Source organism: Drosophila simulans, chromosome 4 (genome assembly GCF_016746395.2).
Source record: "Drosophila simulans strain w501 chromosome 4, Prin_Dsim_3.1, whole genome shotgun sequence".
Lineage (NCBI taxonomy): Eukaryota > Metazoa > Arthropoda > Insecta > Diptera > Drosophilidae > Drosophila > Drosophila simulans.
Genome location: NC_052524.2, coordinates 1,027,958 through 1,047,479, shown reverse-complemented (window position 1 = coordinate 1,047,479; position 19,522 = coordinate 1,027,958). Strand labels below are relative to the sequence as shown.

Here is a 19,522-nt window from a genome sequence, read left to right as displayed (position 1 = left end):
GATTGGCTTGAACACCCCTTTTTATACTCGTTACTCGTAGAGTACTAGATTTGTTGAAATTTCGTTGAAAAGTATGTATTTAACAGGCAGAAGAAGAAGCGTTTCCGACCATCCAGCCGACTCGATCTGGCCAAAGATATTAGTGTCTTTGATCTGGCCATGGATCTGGATATCTCACGAACTTTAAAAGGTAGAAGGTTGTGATTAGGCATACAGATTCTAGAGACATAGGCGCAGCGCAAGTGTTGAACCCACATAGTGTGTTGACCCATGTTGCCACGTCATTTTTTTTTTTTGTATACTTCAATCGATTTGTCAAAAATGCCATGCCCACATTTTGGAAAAATATTTCGATATATTTTTATAGTTTTATTAGTATTGTAATTTCTGTGTTTAACCTTTCCTCGTTTCCAATTTGTATCTGTATAAAAAATACGCTGTGGCCACCAACCTCCCTTTCAAACGGTCACGCCCACACTTTTAAACTATTTTAAAATTTTTTATATATTTTTATATATATTTTTATATATATTATAAAATATCTATCGATATCCCAAAAAAATAATTTCGTGTTCGCATTCCACTAGCTGAGTAACGGGTATCTGATAGTCGTGTAACTCGCTATAGCAATTCCTATTGTTTAATATAACAAAATAATAATATATATAATATTATTTTTAAATATAAAATGCTTCAATAGGGAGTCAGCCTTGCATTGAAATAATCATTTTATTTATTAGTTTCGGAATTACCTAATTAATATACAATTTATGTTGGATGGATGTAGACACGTAGAGAGTAAGCGCGTCGGACAGTGTACCTAGTGTACATATCATATCTATAGAAATTGGCAGACATATAAACTAAAAAACAAGACATATAAATAAATAACGTCAAAAATATTTTGCAGATTTGATTGAATGGTGATATTATGAACACCTTGATGCATTTATGAACAGTGTGTCGTTTAAGTCTTGATACACCAGATTTATACTTAAAATCGAAAGAAGTTGTTTATTAGGAAAAAATTAATGGCGCGGTTTTGATCTTTTTAAGCTTAACAATATTAAAAAAAAAAAAAAAATAATTTAGTTTGGTTTTTTTAAGAAGTACAAAAACCACACATTTTTGGCACCCCAAAAGTCATGATACAGTTAACTTATCCCTTAATTTATATTTCTCTTTGACTTTTTAACGGGACTTGTTTACATAAAATCGAAAAAAAGTTATTTATTCGGGAAAAATTAATGGCGCGTTATTGATCTTTTTAGCTTTCTTTTTTAATGCAGTTGTTGGGTCATGCAGCCGCCAAAACTGTGCAGTAGACTAATCATATTCTTTAATATTATAAGTCAAATTAATCAGTGGTAGCAGTTGCGATGCCCATGGTGCAAACCGCTGCTCTCGCACGCATTTATCTGTACGGCGCTCATTCCTTGCTTGTTGTTGTTAGCCACCTACGTTAAGCTTGGGCGCTGCATTTCGGCTGCCTGCCCGCCAGTTGCAAATTCTTCGTGTTTCGGAAAAGACTAAACTTACGCATTCGATTATAGCTATCTTAACAATTCGCAAAATAAAACTGTCGTTATTAAAGCAAACTTTCTTCGGTTTTTATTATTCGCAACAGCTATTGAAAAAGCTCAATAGCTAAACATTTGGTTTCATTAAGAAACCAAGATATTCCACAAAATAATAATAATCATTTTTTATAACATTTTAAGGTCAAGCTAAATTTGTTCCATTTTTTCTATTTGGCTTTTATTTATCTCCATTATTTAAGTTGAACTGCAATAAACTGGTATTGCAAATTTGTATTAAAAATGTTATTTTTATTGTTTGTTATTAATTATATCTAATACAGTACCATTTTATCAATATCTTACATGTGTTGCCTTTCCTTACAAATAAGACCGATTATTTTTTAAACTGGAACTTTATTTGGTATATTTCTTGGGAACACTTCCTGTTGAAAATATGTATGTAATAAAGTATAAATAAATGCCCTCTATCTCCCTCTCTTGGTTGCGGTACCCAGAAGCATTTTTCTCTTATTCTGAGACTCTCCCTAACTTGTAGTTTGTCTGCCTACGGGCAGTAATATTGTACTCTAACTCAGTCACAATAAATATTTGAAAAGAATGGGCCCAGTGCTTGGTGAAAAATGACACTTTCCATGCACGCATTAAACATATAGACATAAAATATGATTATATGAGATAACTGTATAAGAACAATATAATAGAAGTTAATTATGTACCCACAGAAAACATGATATCAGATGTTCTAACCAAGAATTTGAATAGATTTAAACATGAAAAGTGTATCCAAGGGATGGGTTTAAGCTAACAGAAAAATGTATTTTTATTTTAAAATTAAGATAAAAAATATAATCTGTAAGGGTACACATATTGCATTGAGAGGTAGTGTTGAAAATATGTATGTAATAAAGTCAATGCACTGTGTCTCCCTCTCTTAGTTGCGGTACCCAGAAGCATTTTTCTCTTATTCCTACGTGCGGTAATATTGTACTCTAACCAAAGACACTAGAGTAACAAGATGCGTAACGTCCATACATTGGTTTGGCCAAAGACACTAGAATTATTCTAGTTATTCTAGTATCTTTGGTTTGGCACTATGCAGCCACTTTTTTGGTGACGGCCAAAATTGCTCTCTGTCCGCTCGCTTACGCTGAGAGCGTAAGAAATCTAAAAATAGAATTTGTTTGCTTGTGTGAGTAAAAACAATAGACGAGAACATGTGTATGTGTGTGTACTTGTGCTAGAAGACGATTTTCGGGCCGAAATCAATTCTGATCGAGGAAACGAATTTACATGCTTGGAGTTTTGGCCAATTTCGTAGCATTATGATGAACTAAAATAATAATTAAAAATTCACGCACTGACTATTATAATTTTAAAGTTTTTTAAAATCGATTGTTAAAATCGCCGCTCGAATTAGCTACCGTTTATATTTATGTTAATAATAATATATGTAATATATGTAATTATCGGTACCTAGGGAACACCACGGGTAGGCAGGGGGTAGAAAAGGGGTCCTATATTTATATGACCTTCGAGTTCATTTTTCACTACTTTAGTATTGCAACAAAACGGCTTTAATTGAATATGAACTCGGTTAATAGCGAAAATTTCAAAAAATCGAGGAGCACTGCGTATAGTCAAATTGAAGCAAACGGATTAAGAGAAATTAAAAGGAAAACCAAAAAGTTGGCGCTCTTTTTTTCCACCCAAAATTGCGCGCTTTTTAAAAATATCAAATATATCACAAAATATATTAAAATATATTAAATAATAAAAATGGGTCACTTACTTATATTATTATTATGTATATACAGCTGCGGTTAAAATAATAGCACTACTGCAGGTGGAAAGTTGATTTCCTAAAAAAAAATATTGGTAAAACAAAAAAAAACCTCCAAATTTAGGCGGTAACAAAAATAGCACTGTTTCTCGTATTTTGCTAAAACTAACTAAAAAAAATAAAATAAGAGTTCAACAAATGGATTATATCTTAAGAACTATGTTTAAAGAATCCTAATATTTGGTTGCGTGACCATTGTAGGCAATAACAGCTGCGCATCCTCTTGGCATGGAGTCCACCAAGTCCTGGTACCGTTTTTAAGGAATTTTGCTCCATGAATCCTTGATCCTCGATCCCCCATGAATCCAAAGTTCCTCGATATTGTTGGGTTTGGCTTCAGAAACCTTTTTTTCACGTCCGCACAAAGTTTTTCGATTGGATTCAAGTCGGGTGACTGAGCAGGCCATTTCATTACTCGGATCGATTTCTGCTCAAACCACTTTCGAGCCTTCTTCCTCGTGTGTTTTGGGTCGTTATCCTGTTGAAATGTCCAAAAAAACGGCATTTTATCCTCGGCATATGGCGCCATCACATTTTCCGGGATATCTGTGTACATGTGCTGATCCATGATGCCTTGAATCATATGAATCGGATCTACACCATAGTATGAAAAGCACGCCCATACCATGATGTTTGATCTCCCGTGCTTTACCGTCTTAAAGCTCAAGCGAGGATTATATTCAGCTCGTGGTGGACGCCGAACATAAGACCGAGAGCCTTTCCCACCAAAAAAAAAACAATTTTGCTCTCATCTGACCACAAAATGTGGCGCCACTTCTCCACAGGCCAGTCCTTGCGTATCTTGGCATATAAGATTCGCTTTGCCACATGCTTCGCAGTCAGAAGCGGGACTTTTCTGGGACTGCACACATTAAGGTTGTTTTGTCTTAAGTGTTTGCGAACTCTTTCCACGCTTTCATCTATCTGAAGCTCCTTCTTCAGTTCCGTCGCCGGCTTAAAAGGCTCCTTCTTGCTTTGCCGAACCAAGCGCTTGATCTCCACGTTGGACATAGAGGGCTTTCTTCCACGTTTTTCGTTATTTTCGACAAACAGAAGTGCGTTGCGGATCATTTTGTTTGAAAAACCAACAAACCGTTCCATTTTAGCGTAGGTTTTACCTTAAGAGATCATGTTTTTAATCAAATTCCTTTTTTCGACGGTAGAATGCTTTCCCCGACCCATAACTAGAGAATTTTTGGTCTTCTTTTGAAAAAAGTTCAATTAAAACCTTTAATGCAACTGCTTTTTTCAAAATATGTCGAAAAAAAACCCAAAGCAATCAATCCTATTAATTTTATTCAGCAAAAACGTGGTCAGTGCTATTTTTGTTACCGCCTCATTTAGCGCGCTTTTGCAGAAAGTGCCCAAAAACAAAAAGAACCGTTACATTGAGAGAGTAAAAATTTCTTGCTTAGAGAGACAACATATGGTACTTATTATACCTTTTTTTAGGAAATCAACTTTCCACCTGCAGTAGTGCTATTATTTTAACCGCAGCTGTATATATATATATTTATGTATATATATATATATATATATATATACATATATATACATATATATACCCTTCCAAAACAGGACCACTTAGCGCGTTTTGCTCGGAACCACGCTTTATAAACTAGGGGCGACTCAACTTTAGACATCAATTGTTTGCACATTAATACATACATATTCAGTAGACTATAAATAACATTTTAACTGAAGATTTATGAAATGTTGTATTGTTAAAATTTTTTTTAAATACAACAAGGGCAAGTGCTGTTTTCTCACCAACACATTCAACATGCACGTTTTAAGTTTAAAACAAAATTCCAAACGAATTTATATACATTTAAAAGTTTATTTAATATCTAATTTTCAGCATAGGAGAATACCAGTTCCTATCTTACAATATAAGGAATATTTTTATTTTTTAGCCAATTCAGCTGATAGCCAATCAAGTCCTTCATAAAGTCCGTGTCCTTGGGTAGCACATGTAGACTGAATAAACCACTAAAAATGGGTATATATAAGTAGACATTTGTGGGACAATTACCCCTAAGACATACGTGGCGATTCCTTAATTGGTTAAGACGCAACTTGTCCGTAAGCTCGGCAGCTGTCATTGCATTCGGTAGGTCCTGTTTGTTGGCAAAAACTAAAAGTACCGCGTCCCTAAGTTCATCCTCCTGGAGCTGTGGGGAAAATAAACATGGTATTGGTTGACACGTATGTGAATACCTTTAATTAAATAATATGAGTACCATGTTCTGTAGTTCTCTTTCAGCTTCAGTTATACGATCGCGATCGTTGGAATCCACTACAAATATAAGACCCTGTGTATTTTGGAAATAGTGTCGCCACAACGGACGAATTTTGTCCTGGCCGCCAACATCCCAAACGGTAAAGCATATATTTTTATATTCCACAGTCTCAACATTGAAGCCTATGGTTGGTATGGTGGTTACAATTTCACCCAGCTTTAATTTGTACAGAATAGTCGTTTTTCCAGCAGCATCCAAGCCAACTGCGTACAAAAATATTTTAAGTTATGTGCACGTTGATTGCAAGTACTTAAAAATTAAGCGTGAACTATAGGCTTATATTTACATGTCGGATATGCAGTGTAGTATCGTATTTTCACAACATACCCATAAGAATACGCATTTGTTTTTTTCCAAACAAACGTGTCAAAAGACTAGATATTGTTAGTCCCATGTTTAATAAGAAAATATTTTATTTCGTGTAGGGAAAAGTTTGTCTTCAGTAACTTCAGTAAATTGACGTGTAAACTAGTCATTCGATTAATAATGCTGCACTTTTCAGAAAAGTTTAACGATGGTAAAAAATACTGATTCCTATAAAATACTAATAACAGTATATATAAAAAGTGTATAACTACACTTTAAGCATTGTCGGATGAAACAAATGAAAAGAAACACAAAACTCCATCGACAATACAATGTTTTGACTGCGCCATTAAGTCTTGTTTCTTGATAAAACCATTTTCTAGTACATTTTGTAAGCGAAAAATTTAAAATTGACTTAGAAAATGTGCACATAGAAAAGAGTCCCCAAGGGGTAAGTGAGCACATTTTCGTCGATATCGGAGTTATACAATTTTGCAATCCCAACAGTTTTTTTTACGAATGTGCTCTGTAGGACTATGGTATTATGCGCGAACTCTAATTGCTGAATCAACTTCTTTTTTCATTGCACAATTAATGGCTAAAATCAAATTTTATAACGATGTTACAAATTTTTCAAACACCATAAAAACTGCCTGAAAACGAATTTCTTGTATTCGGGTTCTTCCTATCCATTTAAAGAATATTAAGAAATTAGTATTAATCAATTGGCGACAACCAATGACAACCAATATATTTTGGTTGCGATTAACAATACATAAGTTTACAATAGAAATATGCTGCCTCTGGTCAAAATTTAAAAAAATGTGTCTTAGGATATAAAGGAATCCAAATTATTATATATGAAAATATCACACACATAAACAAAACCAGTAAACAAACAGAGTAAACAATGTCAAAACAGCATAAGCACCCCTTAACTTCACCTTAAACAAAACAGTGTATGACTTAAAATTCGATTACAATGTTAGAGCATAGTCTGCACAGGGCCTTATATGGTGTTTTTTTAAATCATTTTTCGAGTATTAACCACTTCCACACAAGGATCTTAAAATGTCGGATAAACATTTCCAGAGTATTGACTACTGTATTTAAACTTACAACTGGGTTTTCAAACGTCACAAGTAATCATTTTTCGGACAAAAGTAAGAAACTAAGTAAAGAAAACATCAAAGCAAAAGATTTAAGTTTTCTAAGATTTGTTAATGTGCCCCGTCTAATTAACTTGTATTATTTCATATTTAAGTCGATTTAAATCTATGTATATGTAAAAGTAATAATCAAAGTATTAAGGTTACGCATGAGTCCCTGCAAAGGTTCGCAATTCGTCCAGTTAGACAATCCAAATTCATTACAGAATGTGTATCTCTTGGATACAACACATACACAAGATTTTCTCATGCATGCATGTTCATATATACTATGTAATACGTACAGCTGTGTTCAAAAAAATAGCAGTGCGATGGAAGCAAAGAAACACAAATGTATTTCTCCATGTCCCTTTTTGGAATCCACTTTTTTTTCCACATATTTTTGTAAAATGGAATGTATAGATATAGAAAAAAAGAAAATCGCGTCAGTTTTTCATGTTATCCTTTTTTTATTTACATTCTTGAGCAAATTCACCACTTTTAGGCTGTTCATAAAAATAGCAGTCTCTGGTTTTGTCCATTGTAAAGTCTCGAAATGATCAATATTTTCTAAAAAGTGAGTTTGGTTAAGTTAATTCGTATATTTTAAAAGGCAATAAATTAAAAAAAAATTTTAAAAATTTTATTTTAGTGGGTAGAGGACAACACTGCTCCCAGGAGACAAGAATGTTAATTTTTAAGCTTAGAAAGCAAGGAAAAACATATAAGGACATTCAAAAAACCCTTGAATGTTCTGCCAAAATGGTATCCAATGCCATTAAATATGAATGGAAGCCCGAAAACCGTGGTACCATACTTAAAACCACAGATATAGAGGATCGGCGCATAGTTCGTTACAGCAAAGTCTATCCTTTTGCATCCTTTGGGGACATAAAGTCTGAGCTGAACTTGGGAATAAGCAACGTTACTATTCAGAGATGACTACTGAATCATAATTTATGTGAGAGGAGTCCACAAAAGGATCCCCTACTTAGCCCTAGGCATATTAAGGCAAGGTTAAGCTTCCCTAAAACCTACCTAATCTGGCCAGTCTCCAAATGGCATAATATCCTTTGGATTGATGGGTCAAAAATAGTGCTATTTGGTGGAACTGGTTCACTACAGTATACCTGATGAGCTCCAAACACGGAGTACCACCCAAAACACCCACTGATGACTTTCAATCATGGTGGACCTAAAATCCTGGTATGGGCTTGTTTTTTTTACAATGGTATGAGTCCATACCATATGATTTATGGTATTAGAGACCAAAACGCATATGCAAATATTCTTAGTGATGTCTTACTGTCATATTCTGAATATAATATGCCCTTAAAATAGACATTCCAACAGGATAATGATACGAAACGCAGAAGCAAATCGGCTAAGAATAGGTTCACCCAAAATAGAATAGATGTAATGCCGTGGCCAGCATCATCTTCCGATTTAAACCCGATTGAAAACCTGTGGGGGGACATTCAACAATATGTGTCGAAGAAATCCCCGACGTCTAAGGCTCAGATTTGGCAAGTTGTGCAGGATGCATGGTCAAAAATACCCCCCAAACGTTGCCAGGACCTGGTGGACTCCATGTCGCGTGGGTGTAAGGCTGTGCTGGCTAACAAAGGCTATCCAACCAAGTATTAGGCCCTAATTAACACATTAAAAAGAAAAACTAAGTTCGTTCTAAGTCAAGTTGATTTTTTTTACTATTTTTTCATAGCACTGCTATTTTAGTGAACACCTGAATTTCTGCCTATTATGTTGTTTTAATCTATATTTTCGAAACTATTAAAGAAATAAAAGTGAAACATTTGCTAAATTGTTTGAAATTAAATACCTAACGATATTTAAAAAAAAATTTGACCATTAAAATTGTAAATCATAGGAATTTTTTAACTTAAACTCGCAGGTCCCAAGCACTGCTATTTTTTTGAACACAGCTGTATATGTAATCCAATCAGTGGTACATTTTCTAGTGTTTAATCATATTTAGTCACGGGAACTAGAGTTTATATAAAGTTTTACACGGTCCTTGAATGAAATGTAAGCAATCAACAAATCAAAAAGTGATTCTAAAGTTCTCAGACTTTCCAAGCTAATCTGTCCTACATATATAAAACTAAATGAAATCCTAAATTGTTTTATGCATTTAGCCGAACCAATTGGGAGAACTTACCTATTTTATTCTAACACCATTTTTAAAGATTTTGATTTAACCTACAAAAATTGTCCGTATTTCTTGTTGCTTTGGTCACATTTTTGCTATTGTATTGTACCAACGAAAAAAATGAGATATGCACCCAGTCGGAAGTGGAATTATCCCGGAACACTTTCTTTCAATACTCTTTTTCGAGTGGAAGTGGTTTCATGAGTAGGAAAGTCGGGCCGGGACTGAGACTCTTTTATACTTCCCGTGCAACGCATCTGTAGGCACTCCGTAAAAGGCTTTTGTAAGCATTACCTAAAAGTCTTCTGGATGTATTCCGAGACAATCTTGCAATACTTTCGTAAACATTACTCAGGATTGTTTTCTAGATACTTTCCAGAATCAATTATCAGGACGATTTCTATTGAGTGCTTTTAAAGAAGAAGTGTTTCAAAAGAATAAAACAAGGTCTCGGTTTAACAATTATTAAATTTTTTATTATTATTATTACCTGAACTCTGTAATACTTCTTTTCCTTCCAACATAAACGTTTCTTTTTTGCTGATAAACGGACGAACAAGGCTCAAAATTCATTATAAATCGCCTTTATTTGCGATTTCTTTTAAGCTGTTTATTGCCAATCCGAATAGACGTATGTACATGTATATATGTATATGCAAAAATCCTACGTTTGACAATCAGTAAGGACAACAAGAAGACCATAAGTGACAATGATTTTTATGGTTTTTCAACCTTAAAACAAAAACCCGCCAATCGGCTAGTGGAAGTGCCTGAACGTGCCTGATATTACAATGTATTGTTAGGAGGCTAGAAAATCAACAAAATAAAAGAATCGAAGGGAAGTAGTAGAATTTCAATTTCATTGTAATAAAATGTAGGAGTATTGAAATTATATTGCGTATTGTTCATCCTTTTATGAGAGCCCTTGAAGCCCGAGACTATGTTGTCTTATTAAAGTGTTCAGAAATACATATAATTTTATTTGTCTGCAAAAAAAATATTAAGCAAGAAGAGCAAGAAATTTGTCGAATTTCGTTTTCAACACATAAAATCTGTGAAAGGATAAAGGGCATACATACACCGACTGTTTGTCTTATTTTACCACGTATTAGGAAGAAAAACTACGCTAAAGTCAGATGTGTCATCTATGTCTATAATTCATGTTAGCACTCCTAAAAACAACATCACAGAGTATATAAATTCCAATGTATTAATTTTAATGTATTTACACTATTTAAAATTCTGAATAAATTTATGTTACCTTAGGTATTGGTATATTATTATTATTTTTATCTTGAAGAACGGAAGAAACATCTACTAGGTACAACTTTTTTAAAGATTTATTGATATCGAGATTTGGGGAAATTAAAATATAATCTTCAATATATATTTGTGTAAGTACATAACCGTTTAATGATTTTATATGAAAATAATGGAAAGGGAGAACACTAAGATAAACACTCCAAAACAATTGTGGATATATACGGTACTTTCTCTGAAATCGGTGTTTGCATTTTAATATGAAATTAATTTTCTTTCAGGAAAATATATATATTTGGGCTTGGTAATTAAAGAACTTCGAATAGAGCCATGACGTTTCTCAAAATCTTTGGTTTCGGATGCATTGTATTAATATGTTTCGAACTCCTGGTTGCTGGAGTTGAAACGTCCAGCGAAAATGATGATGAATATTTAACACAGAAAGGTATTGTATATCTCTTTACTTTACTGAAATAACACAGAATCGCAATATTTATACCCCTACTTGTAAAAGGAAGGAAGCGTTTCCGACTATATACAGTATATATACATATATTCTTCATTTGGTTCAGTAGCCGAGTCGAACTGGGCCTGTCTGTCTGCCCGTCCGTATGAACGTCGAGATCTCAGGAACTATAAAAGCTACAGGGTTGAGGTTCAGCACAGATTCTAGAGACAAAGTGATCCATGTTGCCATGCCCACTCTAACGACCCCAAACCGCACAAAACTGCCACGCCCTTACTTTTGATAAATGTGTTCATATATTTTCAAATGTTTATTAGTCCCGTAAATTTCTATTGACTTGCAAAAAAACTTTTTCCCATGCCCATTAAAAGCGATAGAAAGCTCTAAACCCGCACTAGACTGCCACGTCCACATTTGTTAACAATTTGTAATTTTTCTTCTCATTTTATTCCCCAATATCTATCGATATCCCAGAAAAATGATAAAATCCTGCGTTCGCTTTCACACTAACTGAGTAACGGGTATCTGATAGTCGGGGAAATCGACTATAGCATTATCTCTTGTTTATTTTTAACATCCTTGGTTGGGAACTGTATAATAAGAGCTTTATTTAAAATTAGGTTTTAGACTTCATGTATACAACTAAAAGCATTTACTTTTTGTATTTCAGAAATCATATTAGAAAAGTCATATCACGGTTTAATTCGAGAAAATGAAACACTTGTAGAAATAACTCCACTGATTAAAGTGAACGAAGAGAAAATTTGTAACTTTCATATTCTCAAAAAGCCGTATCACGAAATTCCGTTTGAGGTAAGTTTTAACCACTTTTTATTGACGTAATAACTTGCACTTTATATTTTAGATTGAATTGGTAAATAACCTAGGTATTTTAAAAGCACGTCGGACATTGAATTGCGAGAATCGCAAAAGTTATCACTTTGAAATCTGTGCAATCTATTGTGATGGAACACCTTCAAATACAGCCAATGTTCATATTACTGTTATCGACGTAAATGAGTATTCTCCAACATTCTTAGAACCGTCTTACGTAATTGAAGTAGACGAGGGAAGACTTTATAACGAGATCCTAAGAGTTGAAGCCTCCGATAAAGACTGCACTCCGCTCTTTGGTGATGTTTGCAAATATGAGATTCTTAACAATGATGAACCATTTTCAATAGATAACGAGGGTTCAATTAAAAACACTGAACCACTTTCTCACAAAGCTTCTCATAACCACATTCTGTCCGTTGTTGCCTATGATTGTGCAATGAAAGAATCTGCACCCATTATGGTCAGCATTAAAGTTCGACGCGTTTGTGAAACTAAGTTTTTAGGCATGCCAGAACGCATTGACTACACGGTGCGTATACATAGCCAAAGTGAATGAAACAATTTTTAAAATGTTATCGGTATTTTCAGTCTGGAAGCACTGAAAGCCTTCAATTGTTTCCCAATGCTCGTCTAGACTTATGTGACATTTCTTGCAAGAATGAAGATTTTAGAATTCATTCTTCGATATCCCTTAAGGTGAGCCCACATATTCTTGTTATAATATTAATTTCAAATCACGATTTTTCTACAATTTATGATGAGACCATTAAATAAATACATTTTTCGTATTAAATGGTTTTTATTATGCACATACTCTTAAAAATCGTTACTTGGAATGTTTTGATTTTTTATTATTTTATTTGCATGTATTTGGTATCAAAAACACCTCTTAACGAGTTGGGTATCGGTGCAGATAGCGTCTTCAACACACGAAATAATAGATATCAACTATTTATAAAGCGTGCGGTTAACAATAATTTTAAATATTTTTTGTGGCCGCATCAGGACAAAATTGTAAAATGGGTATTTTACTTTTTTAATATTTTTTTTCCTGTACCATATAATTTTGTCAGTCTTGGTATGCAATCCCTTTAGTGTTTTCATAAGTGTAGGACTGACAGTTTTCTGCGGCTTGTGTGAGTTCGAGTGACGTATCCGTCGAAATGGGAAAGACATATAATATAAAGAAAAAAAATCCAAACACTTAAAAAGTGTGAGCGTGTCAGTTTTGGGCAGGTTGTGGGTGTGGCACAAAATAAGCGTTCCTATTATCTGTATGGTTAGTCTCCACTCTCTGACTTTATAGTTTCCGAGGTCAGCGTTCATAGGAACAGACGGACGTGACCAGATCGCCTAGGGTCCAGATGAAGAATATATGTATATGTATACTTGCTAACTACTTTTCATCTTTTTACTCTTGGAGTAACTGTTATTTTAATGTTTTTTCAGCCCTCCATTAATTGTTAATATTTAAATAAATTTAAAATATAAATAAATTTTAATATATATTTGAAAGTTCAAATGTTACGTATACCCTGTGTTTTAAAAAATGAACTGTCAAGATACCAACTTTGCGGTCCCGTTACTTCACGTGTTAGCTTAAGGAATCATTTTCGTGACGTATTTGGAACCTGTGCATCGTAATCAACCAAATATGATTATAAGTTGTTAATGTCATTTATATTTTCAGACAAAGCACATCTCATTTGGGTGCGATCGGGACATATCTAATTGCACTTCAGGCCAAAAAGTGAAAGACCTTTTGCCACATGGGGCAGAATGGACTAAAGAGTTAAGTTATGACGAAGGTCTAGAACCCATATTTCACTTTGATGGGTCTACTGGAGTAGTAGTTCCTGCCAGTGTTATTGACCATTACGATTTTTCATCGCAACCTTTTAGCATTCTTACCTTATTTCGACACAACAGTCAGATTGAAACTAATAAGCATGTAAAGGAGCATATTGTCTGCAATGCGGACGACCACAAAATGAACCGTCATCATATGGCACTATTCGTTCGCAATTGTCGGCTTATTTTTTTATTAAGAAAAAATTTTAACGAAGGTGATTTAAATATATTTAGTCCTGCTGAATGGCGTTGGAAAATACCGGAGGTCTGTGACAACGAATGGCATCACTATGTTCTTAATGTTGAAGATTCTTCCAAAGTTGATTTATTTATTGACGGCGTACGTTTCGAAAATTCTATTGAAGATCGTCATAGCAACCCAGAAGTAATTGACGACTGGCCCTTACACGCAGCCCACGGAGTAAATACTTCCTTAGCTATTGGTGCCTGTTACCAAAGCTTGGAAAATAGACTGAAACACGGCTTTAATGGAGATATTTCAGAGGTGAAGGTTTCCCTGAACAGTGTTTTGACGGCAGAGGACATTAAATGTGGAACCACTTGTGCTGAGCATTTATTAGCTCCAAAGCCGCTGCAAAGTTACAATGAAAAATCGTATTCTGAAAATAGCCAGATTAAGGAAAACATTGAAATGAACGAAATTTATATTTCGGCAAAAAACAAACATGATATTGAACAATTGATGCGAAAAGTTCAGTATATTAATATTAAACAAAAGCCCACGGTAGGACGTCGGAACATAGAAGTGCTTACAACACTGTCTTGTAAAAATGAAAGTTCCCTTCGCTTACCGCCAATTGAGACTTATATCATGGTTAACGAACCGATAGCTCCACTCGGGATCGATATTGATGTTGGCTCAGCGTCGGTAAATAAAAAAAAACCGTTATTAAAAGATAACACTTACAAATTTAAATCAATCTTACAGCTGGAACAATCCGATCCATTGTATTCCCCCAAAATAGCAATATCAGGTACGTAAACTATGATAACATTGTTTAGATGGTAGTTTTCTGTCATATAAAACAATTCATATTTAAATTTGTACTTTACGAGTGACGGCCGTGTAACTTACCGCGTGTAATTTCTTTAGTTACCTATATTCTTTATAGGTTCGACACCCTTTTATATACTTGTTACATTCTTTTCCAGGAATATATTATTCCCTTCCATTTATTTTTAAAGCATCATATTACATTTTTGAGAGATAGATCGTGCTCAAAAGAGTTGGTACACGCATCACCTGTGCACCCAAAGCAGTCGGCTCTCCTTGCGTTAACGCCGATTTTGTGATGTATTTGAACATCAATGAATTGTTGAACTGGAAGTGTAAACTTAGGAAATGGATAGATTAGATTAATGGATAGATTTTCATTTTTTGATTTAAAAAAATGTGTTTTTTTTGTAAATTATGGTACACGAATCAGTTTTACACTTATATATATTAATAAGACTCTGATAGTTGTTGGAATCACGATTGCAAAATAAAAAAAGCAATTTGAAAATAATACAAAAGTGTCGAAAAACTGTTGTGAAAAAAAAACTAATACAAATTATCATTATATATACTAATGCAAATAAACAATTGAATTATTCATTTTGTAATGTTATTTCCCGTTATATGATTTTTAGGAACTTCAAACAAGCTGGTATCATATCAAGAAATTAAATTGGGCGTACACATTTTGGAAAAAACTAGCATTGACTCGCTATCTAAAACCAATGGAAAGTTAGAAGACAAAAATCATATCGACTCATGCAGCGTCGTTGTATTTCCCTCTTTGAATCCCGATCATGAAGACATTAAAATAGATGGTGACGAGTCATTGTCATCTAGCATGGACATTAAGACTAATATTAATAAGGATGGAGTCGAAATGATTGGAAAGGATACCATTAGCAATTATATAAATGTGTTACGATCTCTTGTGTACAGTAACAAAAAACCTGCATATTATCTTAACCGTGTATTTAAGCTTTCTTGTGCTCAACAAAGTTCCCAGTACAAAAGTGGTGAATATACCCTCACACTTACTGTGTTGCATCCTAAACAGACATTGTTGAAGTCTACAAATGTACTCCCTTCTTCATCGTTATCTAAAGTAAACTTGATTGGCAACACCAATAATGAAACAACACTTCACCTGAATAGTGGTTCGGTAAATGGCAATGATAATAATCAGTCAACTGGTGGGTTTCCAATACTTATATATAAAAATATGTATAATATATTTAACGCTAATCTTTTTTTAGATACTAAGGTATATTCATATTCCCTTTTGCATACCAATAATGTGCAAGAACCAAAATCTCACATTCATTCTTTCATGCACAAAGGTAAATGGAATTGTAAAAAAAAAGTTTTTAAACATCTACAGAAAATTAAATACTTTTTAGCTGAAGGGTCACATGTTACAATGCTTATAATTCTTGTAAGTGTTTTTTTGGCGGTCTTACTTTGTGGAGTCTCGATTGCACGCTTAAAAAACAACCAAAAATATATTGATCATCATCAACCATGTCCAAAAGTAAGTATATTTACAATTAGGAATTTGAACTATTTGAATTTGAAATTTAATATTTAAAAAATATGTTTAAAACACAAGACACTCTTGGTGTTATATATATATATGTACACATTTTTTCATCTTGAGTTAATCTTTCCTACTATTGAATTTATATTTTATAGACTTCTGATGATGGTTTAGTTTGGGATGACTCAGCTTTGACTATAACTATAAATCCCATGCAAGCAGATGTTACATCGGAAGCGAGTTCTGAATCAGAAAATTCTGAATCTGAAGATGAAGAAGGTATAGAATATATTCATTAAAAATAATTTAAATTAAAAGAGATATCTTTGGCACTAGCTTTAAAGGACGGATTCACTCACATCAATCAACTCGAATGGGATAACTCCAATATTTTCCAACAGTAAATAACATAATGAATATTTTTATCAACACTGGAACTAAAATATGTAAATGTGCTTATAAAATATAAACCACTAAATCAACAAATATGCAGAAGTTATAAATGAGTTCCAAAGAGTCTGCATATATTGCTGCAGGCATAATTGTAAAGACGTGCATTTATAGTTTGTTTTGCAAAAAAAAAAAACATTTTTCTTGCAGTTGTTTAATTGTAAAAACTAAGTCAGTGAAAGTTCATACCACACCATATGAATGTACGTAAAATAATAGCGCAAAAAAAATATAGCTAAGGTATAGTACAATTATTATGTAACCAGCGCCGCTAGATCCCTAAATAATTAAAGCTATAGGCATACAAATATACACATAAGATCTATTTAATTTATAGTTTGTCAGCCCTCACCTTAAGATGTAAAATGCACATGTCTACCAAATTTCAAGTGAATTCTGTCGCAATGCATAGGAGGAGGTTTCTCCGTCCCAATAATTTAAGCCTTATAATAAAACATAAAAAAAAATTTTAATGAATCGTAATACCCAATCAATGTTGAGTTATTTAGTAAAGCTAAAGTTGTTATTGATTTATTATTTTTCAAGCATACAACGTAGATTAAGGAACATATCGAAGCTATACAAAATTTATTTTCAATCGACCATAACTTTGTGAATTTGAAAATGTACTATTAAAATAGAATTTTTAATTGGTTTATTTAATGTTACTCTTTTTTGAAACATAATTAGTTTCTATTTAAACTGGAGACATATATGGGCTTAGCAAAGGAAGCAAAAAATGAAACTTTTTCGGCAAAGGTAAAATTCGATCTTTAGTCTTAATAAATATGCAGGAGGTATTTTCACTTCAATGCAAAGCAATGGATGAGACATTTCCGATAAATGGAAAATATATCATAGCTTCGTTGGTTTTGATCCCTAAGTTTTCTAATTCATTTAATCAAGGTTTTGACGACATGTAATTATACTCGTAGATTAAAAGGGAAAGGGAAAGGGTAGATTCGTTGAAAAGTATGTAACAGGCTGAAGGAAACGTTTCGGACTATATAAAGTGTATATATTCTTACAGATTCTAGAGACAAAGACGAATCGCAAGTTTGTTGACCCATGTTGCCACACCCACAAAACTGCCACGCCCTTTTGACAAATGTATTAATATTTTTACAAATTTTTATTAGTCTCGTAAATTTCTATTGACTTGCCAAAAAACTTTTTCCACGCCCATTCTAACGTCCTAAAACCGCCCAAAACTGCCACGTCCACATTTTTTAACAATTTTTAGTTTTTTCTCATTTTATTTCCCAATATCTATCGGTATCCCAGAAAAATGATGAAATTTCGAGTTCAAATTCACTGAGTAACAGTATCTGATAGTCGGGAAACTCGACTGACTATAGCATTCTGTCTTGTTTTGGTTATAATTTGGTAAAAATTTGACGTCTGTTTTGTTAAATATATTTACCGAAGGGTATAAGAATTGGATTGTTGAAAATTGATTCCTTTCTCGTCGAATTGATCGATTTTGGCTTTCAGGTTGAGTTGACCCGATCAACAACTGGTTGCAGATGTTTGATGCGTAAGAAGTGCCTCTTCAGTACTAATCCCAGCACGTAGAGAAAAACCATTTTGAATTATTTCAATCTCAACATCTATGACAATCGATCATTTCTGTATCGATGAGAAAATGACTAATCGCTATCGAGACGACCCGATCTTGATTCTAATTGCCAATCCCAAAAATACATTTAAATTTTTTACAAAATCTTATATTGGGTTTGTAAATTTATTGTAAATCACAAAAAACAAAAAAAAACCTATTACTGTTAAAATTTAATTTTATAAAAAAAAAGTTAAAAACAAAGGTAGGGTTATATATCTGATTGATCTTGCGCATGATAGGCTTGTTAAACATCTAATGTAGTTTCATCTTTTTAACACCTCCGGCACCTATAGAAATTTGTTTCTACTTCAGTGCGTACAAAAATATGTTTGTATGCATTACATATTTGTCGACTTTTAAATTATAACATAAATTGCACACACACAAATTAAAGCAAAGCTTTGAATAAGGTATAAAAGTTGCATATTAAATATGTATATATGATCACTATCCCACAAACAATATCACAAATATAGTAATACTTACTTGCGGTGTTAAAGGGTTTTTACTGGCCCAAATTAAATATAGCGGCTTTTCGGACCAAGATAAGAATACATATCTTCCCAAAGACGAAGTTAGAACCGATTGCTCCCCGAAAACTTTGAGAGGTAATTATTCTCTGTCTTTTATTTTTTTCCCTCTTCCCACCACTCTTAAAGCCGATATTACTTTCCCCCAGATATTATTTATATTGAGAATAAGGACAATGACTAAGCTGAAAACACATTTTGAAATAATAAAACATTTATGGAAAAAATATTTAGCTTTCGGATATTATTGAAAAAATCTGACAATTTCTATATAATTTCAAAGCCTTATAGTCCAGAATATAAACCTATAAAGATATACATTTATGGTACTACTTGTGCAAAGTTTTTCTAGTCATGGTAATAGTGTTCAGGTAAACTCAAACAGTTGAAAAATTAATAATCTCTTTAAAAACTTTTAATACAATACAAAACAATAACAAAGTGACGATCATATGTCATAACATTCGACATATTAAAGTTTTGATATTAATTTTTGTTTCGAAAAAATGTAATCATTTAGCATAAAAATGGGCATGGAGCAGTCGAATTTAAAGGAAAAAAACGAAACCGAAAAATCTACCAGGCGCGTGCAAGGGTATATCCGGCCATAACGATGCCTTGTAATTAAAAGATAATAAAAACAA

The 19,522-nt window shown here is 33.3% G+C and overlaps 2 protein-coding genes across 2 annotated transcripts; one reads left to right on the top strand and one right to left on the bottom strand.

Moving 5' to 3' along the window:
* Positions 1-5,201: 5,201 nt before the first annotated feature.
* On the bottom strand, positions 5,202-6,211 carry LOC6728210 (ADP-ribosylation factor 2). The gene is made up of 4 exons (XM_002103523.4): positions 6,012-6,211; positions 5,625-5,887; positions 5,430-5,555; positions 5,202-5,373 (listed from the first exon to the last, which is right to left on the bottom strand). Exons 1-4 carry the CDS (start codon positions 6,076-6,078, stop codon positions 5,287-5,289), a joined length of 543 nt encoding a protein of 180 aa, XP_002103559.1. The 5' UTR covers positions 6,079-6,211; the 3' UTR covers positions 5,202-5,286.
* A 781-nt stretch (positions 6,212-6,992) lies between these two features.
* On the top strand, positions 6,993-17,385 carry LOC6724744 (calsyntenin-1). The gene is made up of 12 exons (XM_016180542.3): positions 6,993-7,153; positions 10,850-11,013; positions 11,705-11,847; positions 11,900-12,400; positions 12,460-12,567; positions 13,562-14,611; positions 14,672-14,717; positions 15,376-15,933; positions 15,997-16,080; positions 16,141-16,271; positions 16,433-16,556; positions 16,614-17,385. The coding sequence occupies exons 2-12, from the start codon at positions 10,899-10,901 to the stop codon at positions 16,679-16,681; spliced, it is 2,928 nt and encodes a 975-aa protein (XP_016037435.1). The 5' UTR covers positions 6,993-7,153; positions 10,850-10,898; the 3' UTR covers positions 16,682-17,385.
* Positions 17,386-19,522: the final 2,137 nt, after the last annotated feature.